Source organism: Bombina bombina, chromosome 7 (genome assembly GCF_027579735.1).
Source record: "Bombina bombina isolate aBomBom1 chromosome 7, aBomBom1.pri, whole genome shotgun sequence".
Lineage (NCBI taxonomy): Eukaryota > Metazoa > Chordata > Amphibia > Anura > Bombinatoridae > Bombina > Bombina bombina.
In genome coordinates, this window is record NC_069505.1 from 297,535,600 (window position 1) to 297,549,959 (window position 14,360).

The window sequence follows — 14,360 nt, forward strand, 5'->3', positions numbered from 1 at the left end:
TAAACTTTCATGGTTCAGAGCATGTTGTTTTAATTCTATCATCAAATGTACTTTGTTTTCTTGGAATCAATTGTTGAAAAGCATACCTAGGTAGGCTCAGGAGCAGTAGAAGAAAGACTCTGCACTCAAAAATAAGCCTTTACGGTAGCCAGCAAATATAAAACTTCTAAATGTATTCAGACATTCTTAAAAATATAGGATCCAATTAAATGAAGTAGACACAATGTAAGTGAAACACTTAAAGGGACACTGAACCAAATTTTTTCTTTTGTGATTCAAATAGAGCATGCAATCTTAAGCAACTTTCTAATTGACTCCTATTATCAATTTTTCTTTGTTCTCTTGGCATGTTTATTTGAAAAGCAAGAATGTAGGTTTAGAGGCCGGCCCATTTTTGGTGAACAACCTGGGATGTCCTTGCTGATTGGACATCACCAATAAACAAGTGCAGTCCATGGTTCTGAACCAAACATTTGCTGGCTCCTTAGCATAGATGCCTTCTTTTTCAAATAAAGATAGCAAGAGAACGAAGAAATTTGATAATAGAAGTAAATAGAAAGTTGCTTAAAGATTGCATGCTCTATCTGAATCATGAAAGAAAAAAAATTGGTTCAGATGTCCCTTTAAAGCATTTCTGTACGCGTTTCAGGCTCCACCCAGCCCTTGCTCACCAGCTGTATGCTTCTGTCTCCATTAAACTCCTTTATATACAGGTTGTCAGTGTATCATCCCCTTAATTCCTTAAAGTGATATACTCCACATGTCCCAACATCTCTTTTCATTGTACTTATGTATAATCATTTATAATGCAATAATACTATCTAAATACCCTTAATGGATTAGTTCTTATGTATTATCACAACCTTAAACCTAGGTCTTTAGCATATTCCTTTAAAGCAAACTTTTATAAGGTGTATATAATTAGTACATTTTAAAATCTATTTGATGGATATGTTGCACAAAGAAGAATATATACAACTCACTACTATTGTACTCTCACATAGTACTGCACCCAACTTAGTTACTTAGCTACATTAGATCCCCAAATATATATATAAATCACTGTCAATTGAAACAAAATAATAAACTAATAGAACAAGTTAGTGTCCATATGAGAGTTCAAGTCCAAAGGTGATCTATTGTTTAAAGGGACACTGAACCCAATTTTTTTATTTTGTGATTCAGATAGAGCATGCAATTTTAAGCAACTTTCTAATTTGCTCCTATTATCAATTTTTCTTCATTCTCTTGCTATCTTTATTTGAAAAAGAAGGCATCTAAGCTTAGGAGCCAGCCAATTATTTTGTTCACACCCTGGGAAGCACTTGTTTATTGGTGGGTGAATTTATCCACCAATCAGCAAGAACAACCCAGGTTGTTCACCAAAAATGGACCGGCTTTTAAACTTGCAATCTTACTTTTCAAATAAAGATACCAAGAGATTGAAGAAAATGTGATAATAGGAGTAAATTAGAAAGTTTCTTAAAATTGCATGCTCTATCTGAATCACGAAAGAAAAAATTTGGGTTCAGTGTCCATTTAAGTGAAAAATCCAATGGACCTCACTCTTTTCTCTTTCGCCCCCTCTGATGGGTTTGGGTATAAAATGAATGCCCTGTAACTGTATAAGATTAGTATCTGCTCTTAAAGTGTCTACCCACAGGCGTCTTAGTGTCAGGATCTTCAATTGATCTAAGGTTCTCTCTTTCATAGGTCTCTTGGTACATCCTGTATACTGTTTCTGACAGGCTTTACATGTTAGGAGTTATATGACGTGTAGTATTGCAATTTATGCGATTCTTAATTGTATATTCTTTACCTGTTGCTGGCTCAGGAGCAGCAGGGGTTAAACACATAGTTAACTTCAAGCAACACATTATTTCTTTTTGCACTTTTATGTTCCTTTAAAGGGATAGTAAACACAAAAAAATGCTATTGTTTAAAAATATAGATAATCCCTTTAATTATCATTCCCCAGTTTTGCATAACCAACACTGTTATAGAAATATACTTTTTACCTCTGTAATTCCCTTGTATCTAAGCTTCTGCAGACTGCCTCCTTATCTCAGATTTTTTGACAGTCTTGCAATTTGTGCAATTAGAGCTGACTCTTAAATAACTTCACGTGCATGAGCACAATATTATCTATATGAAACACATGAACTAACGTCCTCTAGCTGTGAAAACTGTCAAATGCAGAGGCAGCCTTCAAGGGCTTAGAAATTAGCATATGAGCCTACCTAGGTTTAGCTTTCAACTAAGAATAACAGGAAAACAAAGCAAAATTGATGATAAAAGTAAATTAGAAAGTTGTTTAAAATTACATGCCCTATCTGAATCATGAAAATTGTATTTGGACTTTAACTATGAGTTTAACTGTGTATTGAACACATAGTTCTGCGCAAGTAATAGTGTGGTAATAAAACACATTTTATTATATCCCTTCTATGTCCCTTTAACTCATGCATTAAACAGATACATGGTGCAGCACTGTTTTTAACCTAGGCATTAACATGATATAACCACTCAATAAAAATAAGTCAAATATCTCTACAGAAATCATGACGCAAAGCAAAGAAAAAAGAAATTTATATACAGTATATAAAATGATTCTTACACAATTAAGCAATGAAATCTCATCCAGAGCAGATTCACTAAACTTTTTTCCACTTTTTGATATTTTGACTGCGACACATTTCTTCTTCCTGATATGGGAAGAGGTCAGTTTGTTAATAAGTCTTAGAAACAACAAATGATCTCACAAACAAACAATTAAATCTAATCACAATTAACTCTTTAAATGGCCATGAAATTCATTATATATATATATATATATATATATATATATATATATATATATATATATATATATATATATATATATATATATATATATATATATATATATATTAGAAATTAATCAATGGATGACATTTACATCTGTTATTTTGTTAGCAAAATTTGCATTATTTTGCAGTCCTAAGAGTCTAAGACACCCCCCCTGAAAAGCCTTGAGTGTTTATCTTATCTCCATACGTTATTTCCAGGTGGCATGAATAAAGAATTAGACTGGTCAATTTTTCTATAAATATATTTTTTGACAATGCATGTTTCACCATTTACATATATACTGTGAATTGTACAATGTAGTATTGATCTAGGGATACATTATGCATTACATATATGCACTATTTTTATATATATATTCTGGCTATGTGTAAATTCTCTGTTGTTTTAGAAAAAATGTTTGCTTGTGATTTTTTGTATGACCACTAGGTGGTAGTATTAGGTAAAGGTATTGTACCTGTTATACACAGGTGATTTAATTAACTTGGAAGGTGGGACTTGTTTAGGTGTTTAAGAATGGAATCAGTGTCTGTTTAAAGGGACAGTTTACTCAAAAATGTTCTCCCCTTTAATTTGTTCCCAATGATCCACTTTACCTGCTGGAGTGTATTAAATTGTTTACAAGTAGCTCCTTTACCCTTATATTGGCATTTGAAATAGTTGATTTAGCATGTGGTATCCCCACCTATGCTGAAAGTTTGTGGCCGCAGGTCCCAGCTATAGATAAGCTTTGTAAACACAGCCAGCAGAAGAAATTATACTCCCAGTGGGGTATAGAAGAGATAAGGTAATAAAATGTTGATTTTACATTGTTCTCTCCAAGTACTGGTGATAGTTTTATGGACAGATATAAGATAAAGAAGCAGGTATATGTATACAATGTGATACAGTAATGAGATCTGATTATATCTACAAACTCAACCCATTTTATTAGGTTGTGGCTTCAAAACACAAAATCAGAGCTTTAATATACACACAAAAACATAAAAAGCTATTTTTCATACATTTTTTTTCTCTGCGGTTGGTAAAGAAAGCAATTGTAAACACATTAAGCGAAAAACTATTTTTCAGTATACTGTCCCTTTAACTATGCACGATTAAGGACATTTGTCCGAAACGTTGCTGATTTTTGGTATTTGGCTCAATAAAAGCACTTTATTTTTGGTAACTTGGTGGTGCGACTATCAATTGTTTGTTATCTTATCTCCATTGCTACGGCCAATTAGGGACAGATATAAATCAGCTCCTGCACTGATTAAGCAATCACTGTGCATCATTTAGAACAGTTTAACAGACAGGAAACTCCACAATTTTCTTTTGCGATTCAGATAGAACATACAATGTAAATCAACTTTCTAATTTACTTCTTTTATCAAATGTGCTTCATTCTCTTGTTATCCTTTGCTGAACAAACATTGGCAGCTAGCTGAACACATCTAGTTAGCCAATCACAAGAGACAAATGTGTGAAGGCACCAATCAGCAGCTAGCTCCCACTGTGCATATTTTTTTTCAACAAGGGATACCAAGAAAAAAAAAAGTGCTTTTGAAAATAGAAGTGAATTTAAAAGTGTATTAAAATGACCTGCTCTATCTGAATCATGCAAGTTTAATTTTGACTTGCCTATCCCTTTAAGGTTCTGAATTACATGGAATGCATTTCAATCAGTCTGGGAGCAGTGTAAAAATATTTTCTGATTTACATTAAAGTAAAAGCAGGTCAAACATTTTGACAGCGCTTTAACAAAGTGTTTTTGGTATGCAAAATATTTGGGCTAGATTACAAGTGGAGCACTAATTTATTGCATGCCCATAAACAGGCAAATGTAACCGTTTACAGGCGTCCCATAAATAACCAGCCATAACAAGTGGCTGGTGCTTGCTACCGCAAGCTCGCGGTAGCAATTAGCACTCTGAAAATTAAAGGGACAGTCTACACCAGAATTTTTATTGTTTTAAAAGATAGATAATCCCTTTATTACCCATTCCCCAGTTTTGCATAACCAACACAGTTTTATTAATATACTTTTAACCTCTGTGAGTATCTTGTATCTAAGCCTCTGCAAACTGCCCCTTTATTTCAGTTCTTTCGACAGACTTGCAGTTTAGCCAATCAGTGCCAGCTCCCAGATAACTTCACGTGCATGAGCACAGTGTTATCTATATGAAATACATAAACTAACACCCTCTAGTGGTGAAAAACTGTTAAAATGCATTCTGAAAAGAGGTGGCCTTCAAGGTCTAAGAAATTAGCATATGAACCTCATAGGTTAAGCTTTCAACTAAGAATACCAAGAGAACAAAGCAAAATTGGTGATAAAAGTAAATTGGAAAATTGTTTAAAATTACATGCCCTATCTGAATCATGAACGTTTATTTTGGCCTAGACTGTCCCTTTAACCAGAGATCACATCTCCAAAAGTGCCCCCATAGGCCCCAAAATAAAGTATTTTCTCTTTTCATATGCAGGGAAGAGAGGAGGGTCTGCTGTTCCTGTTTCCCCAGCCCCTTTCACTGGGTGTCCCAGCCTAACCTCATCACAGTGCTAAACTGGGGAGCTTTCTAAGGTAAGTTTTTTTAAATGTTTTATACTGGATGTTTAGGATCAGTATAAGTGGTTGCCTATTTTTCTATATAGTAGTGTCTATTATATACAGTTTACATGAAAATTGGTGGTATAATGTTAGGAAGGCAGCAGCTTCCTAAACCGTCTCTCGCTAACGCTGTAATCACGCAGACTGATTTGACCCGGGTGATTGACAAACTCCTCTTTCTCATAACCGGTGGCGCCAAAGCCCAGAGCAGGTGCTAAATATGGGAACAAATGCACCTAACAATTTGCGATCTTGGGTGGAAATAGTTCTCTACATGTAAACATTGTCTATCCAATCAATGATAAATCTGGCCTTAAAGGGGACATTAAATACATTTTATAAGCATAATATTGAGATTATGCTCTAGCCTCACTCTAGTTATGAGTGCTGCCATGTAGAAATCTATCTTTTACTACATTCCACTGCTAACCTGTTTGCACATGTGTAGTACGTGCCTATATCTCCTTCAGATATTGCAGTGTAACCTAGGTTCCATAATGTCAGCACTCATGACTAGAGGGACGTACATTAAAAGTAGTTAGTGTTTAGTGTCCCTTTAAGTGTAAAATCCAAACCACCCCTCTAGAATGCCCTAGAATGCCCATGGTCACCCCGGAGATAACTTTCATTCTATCCAGCTAAACTACTTAAACATAACAAAATATGCGAATATTTTACATTTACAAACATTCACATAAGCCATTTTGCACTTGTTTTTCTTAAATGTCGTGGTTACACTTATTGTTTATCCATGACAATATCTTCACATCTAACTCAAACCGCTGGCATGTTCTGGGCACCTCATACAACTATGCATGTTTACCAGCAGGAACGCTTACTCACAAATCTGGAAAATATAGATGAAGCAATGTTTAATGAAACCTCGAACATGATCCCATCTTTACAACAAGGTCTTTTGGCAGAACATCTATGAAACTTGGACAATATTTGAAAGGTGATCCTGTTCCATTAACCAATCAGAACACAAGCATTTCAAACTCCAGAAGTTGCATATGATCAGATGAAGGAACTCTTGTTAACGTCAGGAAAGAAGGGCATAATGTTTTTTAAAAATTTTTGTTTTTAAATTCAAACATAATTAAATATATATTTTTATTAGAAACATAAACTGGAATTTAAACTCAGGGTTAAAAAATAAATGATGGTGTTAGCTTTATTATTGTAAACATTCCAGTTTTCATACATAATAAACATAGTTAAAAATAATTAGATTACTGATTTCAAAGTGAATGGGCTTTTAGTTTATATTTTTCAACAAATGACAATTTTTTTCCCCCCAAACATTGTTGGTTATAAAACTAATAACTAAAATATACATTTAGAAAAACAATAAAATTATGACAAAAAATATGGTTACAGGGTCAGACTCTAGAATTTGAAAGGGACACTATTCAACAAGTTTTTTTTTAATTAAAGGGAAACTACCAGGCAGTACTATCTTTTAAACAATGTGAAGTGTTTTTTAGAGGGAACAGAGTGACAGTTTGAGTATAATGTCCTTATAATTATTTGTAGTGATGCTATTAATCTTACAAATCAAACCAATTGATTTCTATAACAATGTTTTTATAAAATGTGCTCTTGAAAATATCTGGGTTTCATTTAGATCCTATTCATGGATGACAGACATTATCAGGTCCTTCCATGCATACAAGGTGTTAAACCTAATCTGTACCACTTATCTTTATCCCTAAACACTAATCATAAGCACAAACATTATATTGAGACTGCAAAGCTGTGACATCCTCACATATCACAGGCAATGTTTAATAATTAATAAGCAGTTTTAAATCAAAAGTTCATATTAAAAACTTGTTCTTCCTTGTTTCAGTAGAAATGAAAATTTTTATTGTAGGCTATCAGAAATGAAAGCTTATGTTTATTTTCTTCTCTGAGCACAGGACCAGATTGGGAATTAAAAGCAGCCCTGGAAAATTTGGGGACCAGCCCTATTTTCCATTGACTCACTATAATGCGCTCTCCCCATTTTTCTCAAAGGAGATTACTGGGATAATCCTCCCCCCAATATTTATTTTTAGAATATATTATATTATTTGGTATTAAAAAAAAAAAAAGTGCAGATTATTGTTTTATAGGCAACCTACAACCCAATTACATCCATTTAATCACCCCTTTAAATTATTGCTGCTGCCCACCGGGAAATCTCCTGGTATCCTGGTAGGCCAATCCGGCCTTGTACTGAGCATTCTGGTTTGAAAGATACATAGTACAGCATAATTTTTAATTAGTTTATATGAGTCTTTTCCTCTTTAATAATGTAACCAGTTATGAGAACTAGTCCTTCTTATGACAAATATATTTGTTTAGTATGAGTTTTTATACAATGTGCATAGGGGCAGGCTATAATTTTCCTGTAGACAGATTAAAGATTATGCAGATTGAAAGAGACAGATTGGTTGTGTAAACAGATTGATTTTAGTTAGAAGAACAGACTGAAAATGGGAAACAGAATTGAAGCAACTTGTACACTTGTGTTCTGTTCCTGTTGAGATAAGATCTTGCTGAGTGTTTTTTACCTTCTGTGTGTAACTGCTGTGATTAATGTTACCCACCCACCTACTACTGTATGCTAACACCACTGACTGAAGCTAAGGGGTCGTTTATCAACCCTTTCTGCTGGCGCGGTGATTGGCTGTGCGGGAAGGGGGCGGGATTGCGCGTTTTGTTATTTTAATCACTCACAGGTGATGGTTGTTGAAGCCCCATATCTTCGTGATGGCTGCTGCCATCTTAGAGGTATTGCTGAACCATTTTTGGTTCAGCACCTGAGTACGCGGCATGTTGATTGGTGTGTAATGTGGCCACCAATCAGCAAGCGCTATCCAGGGTACTGAAACCAAAAAATGGTTCCTGCTTTTTTCAATAAAGATACAAAGAGAACAAAGAAAAATTGATAATAGGAGTACATTAGAAAGTTGCTTGCAATTGCTGCTCTATCTGAATCATGAAAGGAAAAAAAATGGGTTTCATATCCCTTTAAAATAATAGAATGGCTTTAAAAAGAGCTGCAAACAAAGAGAGAAAATAGCACAGTAAGCAACAATCAGGAGTGCACATGCAGCTTATCTTTACAATAGCACGTCCCTTTAAATGCAAATCTGTGTTCAGAATTCTAATAACCATAAATGTTTTCCCAACACAGTTTGTTGAAGATATTGCACCTCCATTCTTATATTATATTTATTTAAAAAAATGTTTTTGGTGTTTCCACCATATGTTTAAAGGGTTATGAAACCCCAAAACTATCTTTGTAAATTCAGACACAGCATACAATTTGAACAAGTTTACAATTTACTTCTATTATCAAATTTGCTTTGTTTCCATGATATTTTTACGTTGAAGAGATACCTAGGTAGGCATCTTGACCAATACATGGCAGGAAATAGTGCTGTCATCTAGTGCTCTTGAAAATAGATATTCTTGCAAAACTGCTGCCCATATAGTGCAGGCTCTTTTTTCAACAAAAGATATCCAGAAAACTGAGAAAATTTGATAATAGAAGTAAATTAGAAATTTGTTCCAAATTGCATGCTCTATCTGAATCATGAAAGAAAAATAGTGGGGTTCATGTCCCCTTAAGAAATGCACTCAGCATATCTGTGTTACTTTTTTACGTTAAAGATTAAATAGGTGAATGATATTTACTTTTTGTGCTGCAAGATAAATGTAAGATTTCTAAGCTTCAATGACTTGCTTTAAATACAGAAATGTATTTGAAAAAAAAAAATATCCTTTAGTTTTATTTTTTGCAGAGATAATAAACTAGATACGTTTCTATTGAAGCAGGGCCCTTGCCTCATGTAACATCGGTTTCTTTTAGCTTTATTTTTGGTTGTTGTTATAAAAAATAAATATATATATATATCTATATAGTGCAGGCAGAACATAATTCCTTTTTTCTATATCTCTCGGGTTGCTAATGAAATATATGATGCTTACTGAATATCATGACATAGCCAAACCGTGGAAAAAGTAGCCCCATCCAACCTTGTTCATCACTTGGTATCTTCTATTTAGTAATTCTCCGGTTTTCACTGGGTGGTAACCTCCTAAAAAATAAACAAAATACAAAAGTGAACAATAGCCTCAGTTTGAAATTAAAGGGATAGTCTAGTCAAAAATCAAACTTTCATGAATCAGATAGAGCATACAATTTTAAAACAACTTTCTAATTTACTCCTATTATCAATTTTTCTTTGTTCTTTTGGTATCTTTAATTGAATTAAACTTAGGAGACGGCCATTTTTAATTCAGCACCTGGGGTAGCCCTTGCTGGATTGGTGGCTACATTTAGAAACCAATCAGAAAGTGCTACCCATATGCTGAACAAAAAATGGGCTGCTCCCATGATTACATTCTTGCTTTTTCAAATAAAATACAAAGAGAATGAAGGAAAATTTGATTATAGGAGTAAATTAGAAAGTTGCTTAAAATTGCCTGCTCTATATGAATCATGAAAGTTTAATGTTGACTACACTATTCCTTTAATTCACAACTGCCTGCATGTTGTGAGGGTGGTCTCAACTAGATGAAATATAGACAATTACAGTAGAGTTATCAATAACTAATGTGACAAAGATGAAACACATTATCTCATTTCTAACATGGTTACAATGTTTGACAAGAATCATTAAAACACTAGATACATTGTATAAGCATAGTTATTCAGTGTATTCTTTACCTCCCTCTAGTCATTTATATTAGTTTTTCTGCTGACTTGAGTTAACTTGTTTCTGATTGGTTGTAATTATTTTAGATAAAAAAAATCTCTTCCCAACTTCATGAGTTTCTATGCTTATTCTATGCAGCTTGTCCACTAAATGTCACCTCTTTATTAAATAATAAATCAGTTGTGAATAACAACTTAAAAGGAACAATTAATAATTTTATCTCCCTAAATCGAATGACTAACCTTTATGTTCTTTAATCAATTTAATCCAAGTAGAGGATTTTTTTTTTCATAACACAAAAATGTTAAAAGAGAATTGTTGTTTCACTAAACTTTATAGTGTTAGGTTCTTAATTGTTAATAAAGATTGTTTTGATTTAAAAAAAACAACAACATTCCGGCTTATTTGGAATGCAGTGCTTATTTGCTGGTATATAATATGCATATATTAAATTGTCCCTTTAAAGGGATACTAAACCCAATTGTTTTCTTTAATGATTCAGATAGAGCATGCAATTGTAAGCAACTTTCTAATTTGGGTTTAGTATCCCATTAAGGTTCCTGTACAAAATGAATTGCACAAGCTAACTTTTCCACCTATTACAGTTTCAGCTTTACATAGATGGGCTGTCACTTACCTGGGCAATACTCTGCAGGGTCCTCCTGCAAACATTATTATCTGTCATTGCCTGTAGTTGTTTGTTTTTCTTCAAATACTCCTGAGAAAAGAACCCCAACAAATGTGTTACTATAAATGTGTTATTTACTCTTAAACTTTCATTCAAGACTCTGTGCCAATAGCTGCGCTCTCATGTCCTCATTATACCCTTTCACCTTCTCCCAGGTCCTTGGTAAGTAAGCGTGCCAAGGCTAACAGAAGGGTCTGGCATTTCCTCCTGTACTTGGGATGCTTAGATGTAAAAATAAGCAGCGTGCTAATGGTGATTGCAGTGCAAGCTGGTCCTTTTGTGCTGGAAGTTAGCCCAGTTCTGATTGTCAGTTCAAACTACATGGCAAGTGTGCTTCAGAGGGGGCTTTCCCTCCTGGGTATCTCAGTTCTTTATATGGATTAGTAAGGATTTAATGAAATGCACAATTAAGATATCTGAGATTGTGGCTCTGAAAAATATATCATACTTTAAAGGGACATTAGTGCAAAAACAAAATGTATTAGTGCCTTATATTATCGCACTGTTGCATATAATCTCTGCAAATGGGGTTAAATGCATAGTTAAAGGGACAGTCTACACCAGAATTTTTTTATTGTTTGATAAGATAGAACATCCCTTTATTACCCATTCCCCAGTTTTGCATAACCAACACAGTTATACTAATACACTTTTTACCTCTGTGATTACCTTGTATCTAAGCCTCTGCAGACTGCCCTCTTATTTTAGTTCTTTTGACCGACTTGCATTTTAGCCAATTAGTGCTGACACCTAGGTAACTCCACGGCACACATGAACTAATGCCCTCTAGTTGTGAAAACCTGTCAAAATGCATTCAGATAAGAGGCAGCATTCAAGGGCTGAGAAATTAGCATATGAGCCTACCTAGGTTTAGATTTTAACTAAGAATACCAAGAGAACAAAGCAAAATTGATGATAAAAATAAATTGGAAAGTTGTCTAAAATGACATGCCCTATCACACATATAACCACCAATCACCAGAAGGACATAGCTACTTCTAAGCATAATTTGATCATATTAGTGAATGGAAAAATCTTAAAATTGTATGCTCTATCTAAAACACGATTAGTTTTTTTACCTTTCTCTGAAATATATATATCCAGTGTACAAGGACTTTATGGGTGTCCTGAGCTTGGCATGTGTGTATAGACGAAGGTGAAATGTCAAATTCCTTTCTGTTGTGAGACCTATTTGCAAACCTATTTCCCAACCACTATATATAAAAAAAATGTCTGCTGATGAAAGTCAGATGAGGTCAGTTAAAATTAAACACTGCAAGTCAGGCCAGAATTGTATTATCCACAAAAAGCTGACATTTAAAAATAAAACCGACCTGGACCAAATTTAAAATGAACCAACATTAACTGACCTGTCAGTTGCAAATTTTGAAAAGAATTTGTTTAGTTTCAAATTACTGTAAAGTATCCAGAGTTATTTGACTCTGACTTAGTAGCCAGAACATATATTAACACATATAGATTAGGTTTTTAATTTAATATTTGTTTTGTTTTTTTATTTAATAATCACAACATTTTGCATTCAAACATATTTTAAAGGGACAGGAAACCCCACATTTTTATTTCATGATTTAGATATAAAATGCAATTTTAAAACAACTTTAATTTAATGAATTACATTTTAATTCTATTATCAAATTTTCTTTATATTCTTGGAAGCTTTTGTTGAAAAGTAGGGACGTAAGCTCAGGAGCGTGCATGTGTTCAGAGCACTATATGGCAGCAGTTTTGCAAAAATTGTATCCATTTGCAAGAGCACTAAATGGCAGCACTAGTTCCTGCCATGCGATTCTCCAGGCACCTACCTATGTATCTCTTAAAAAATACCATGGGAACAAAGCAAATTTGACAATAGAAGTAAATTGGAAACTTTTTTTTAAATGGTACGGTCTGTCTAAGTCACAAAAGGAAATTTTTGGGTTTCATATACCCTTAAAGGACACTGAACCCAATTTTTTTCCTTTCATGATTCAGATAGAGCAGCAATTTTAAGCAAACTTTCTAATTTACTCCTATTATCAATTTTTCTTCATTTTCATGATATCTTTATTTGAAAAACAAGAATGTAAGTTTAGAAGCTGGGTCATTTTTGGTTCACAACCTGGGTTGTGCTTGCTGATTTGTTGCTAAATGCACCCACCAATAAACAAGTGCTGTCCAGGATCTCAACCAAAAATTGGCTGGCTCCTTAGCTTAGATGCCTTATTTTTCAAATAAAGATAGCAAGAGAACGAAGAAAAATTGATATAGGAAGTAAATTAGAAAGTTGCCTAAAATTGCATGCTCTATCTGAATCACAAAAGAAAAAAAAATGGGATTAGTATCCCTTTAAGTTAAAGTAACAGTAAAGTCAAAATTAAACGGTCCTGATTAAGATAGAGCATGCAATTTAAAACAACTTTCCAATTTACTTCTATTATCAACTTTGCTTTGTTCTCTTGGTAACTTTGTTGAACAGTAAATATAGGTAGGCTGGTATGAGCTTAGGAGCATGCACGTGTCTTTTATTGTTCTATGGGCAGTAGTGTTTGCTACTAAGTATTTCATTGCTGCCAGATGGTTAAATACAGAGCTCTGAGCATGAATTGCGCTAAGGGGTGAAACGCATAAGTTGTTGGCAAATTTAACCTTTTTTTGATTCCTAATCCTAACCGGTATCTTGCTGGAAGTGCATTTAAATTGGAGCCTTTTTATAGGGTTGTGGATAAGCCGTGTGTGTAAGCAGCAGGGCGAACCTGCTGTGTTCTATACACTTGAATAAGGTGACTCTTTGCATACACATTGTACCGTCTGAATACACGGAGGATACAGAGGAACCTCTCAACCTGTTGCTGTTTGCACAGTACATTGCATAAGAAGAGGCGGGATCACAGCAAGTTCAATCAACAATACTCGTTTAGGAAACAAGCTCTCGACAAAGAGAGGCCCTGGAGGCATAAGCTGAGGCTTGTTGACACAGTCTTTAAATGGAACAACGTTCTCAGGAGAGGTATCCCCATACATTGCTATACCCACCTGTTGCTCGGACTTTCCGGTTAGACTTTAAGTGTGGTTGGACACCGCGGTCGCTTTTTCGGGTTTTGCCAACAGTTTGGAGGAGGTCTGCATGTGTTGACCATCTCTTGTGTATATCTTGGGAACACTCTTGAATTAAGCTAAAGTTGTGTACATAAGTATTTATGTATTTATATATCTATCTATATATGTATTTACAGACATATATACACATATAAACACATAAATACATATGTACAAACATAAAAACATATATATAAATGCATTGGAGCCCTTTGCAGTTAGGTAGATGAAAACATGTAAAACCAAATCAATGCAATAAGCATATTTAATAAAGTGTTATACTGTGTATTTACTGTAAATATTTCACATTCCAATGTTCTGCACATAGCAGAATATGTTCTATGTACTAATAAATATATATTATTATTGTATATATATATATATATATATATATATATATGTACCTATATAAAATCATGTGTAT

At 34.0% G+C, this 14,360-nt stretch overlaps 1 protein-coding gene across 1 annotated transcript in view; it reads right to left on the reverse strand.

The window, feature by feature from the left end:
• Window positions 1-13,861, reverse strand: part of LOC128636346 (SRSF protein kinase 3-like) — an 85,588-nt gene extending 71,727 nt beyond the window's left edge. The window contains 5 exon segments of the mRNA XM_053689372.1: window positions 2,618-2,705; window positions 9,422-9,453; window positions 9,455-9,531; window positions 10,790-10,814; window positions 13,751-13,861. Coding sequence (XP_053545347.1) covers window positions 2,618-2,705; window positions 9,422-9,453; window positions 9,455-9,531; window positions 10,790-10,814; window positions 13,751-13,861 — 333 coding nt within the window.
• Between the last annotated feature and the right edge of the window lie 499 nt (window positions 13,862-14,360).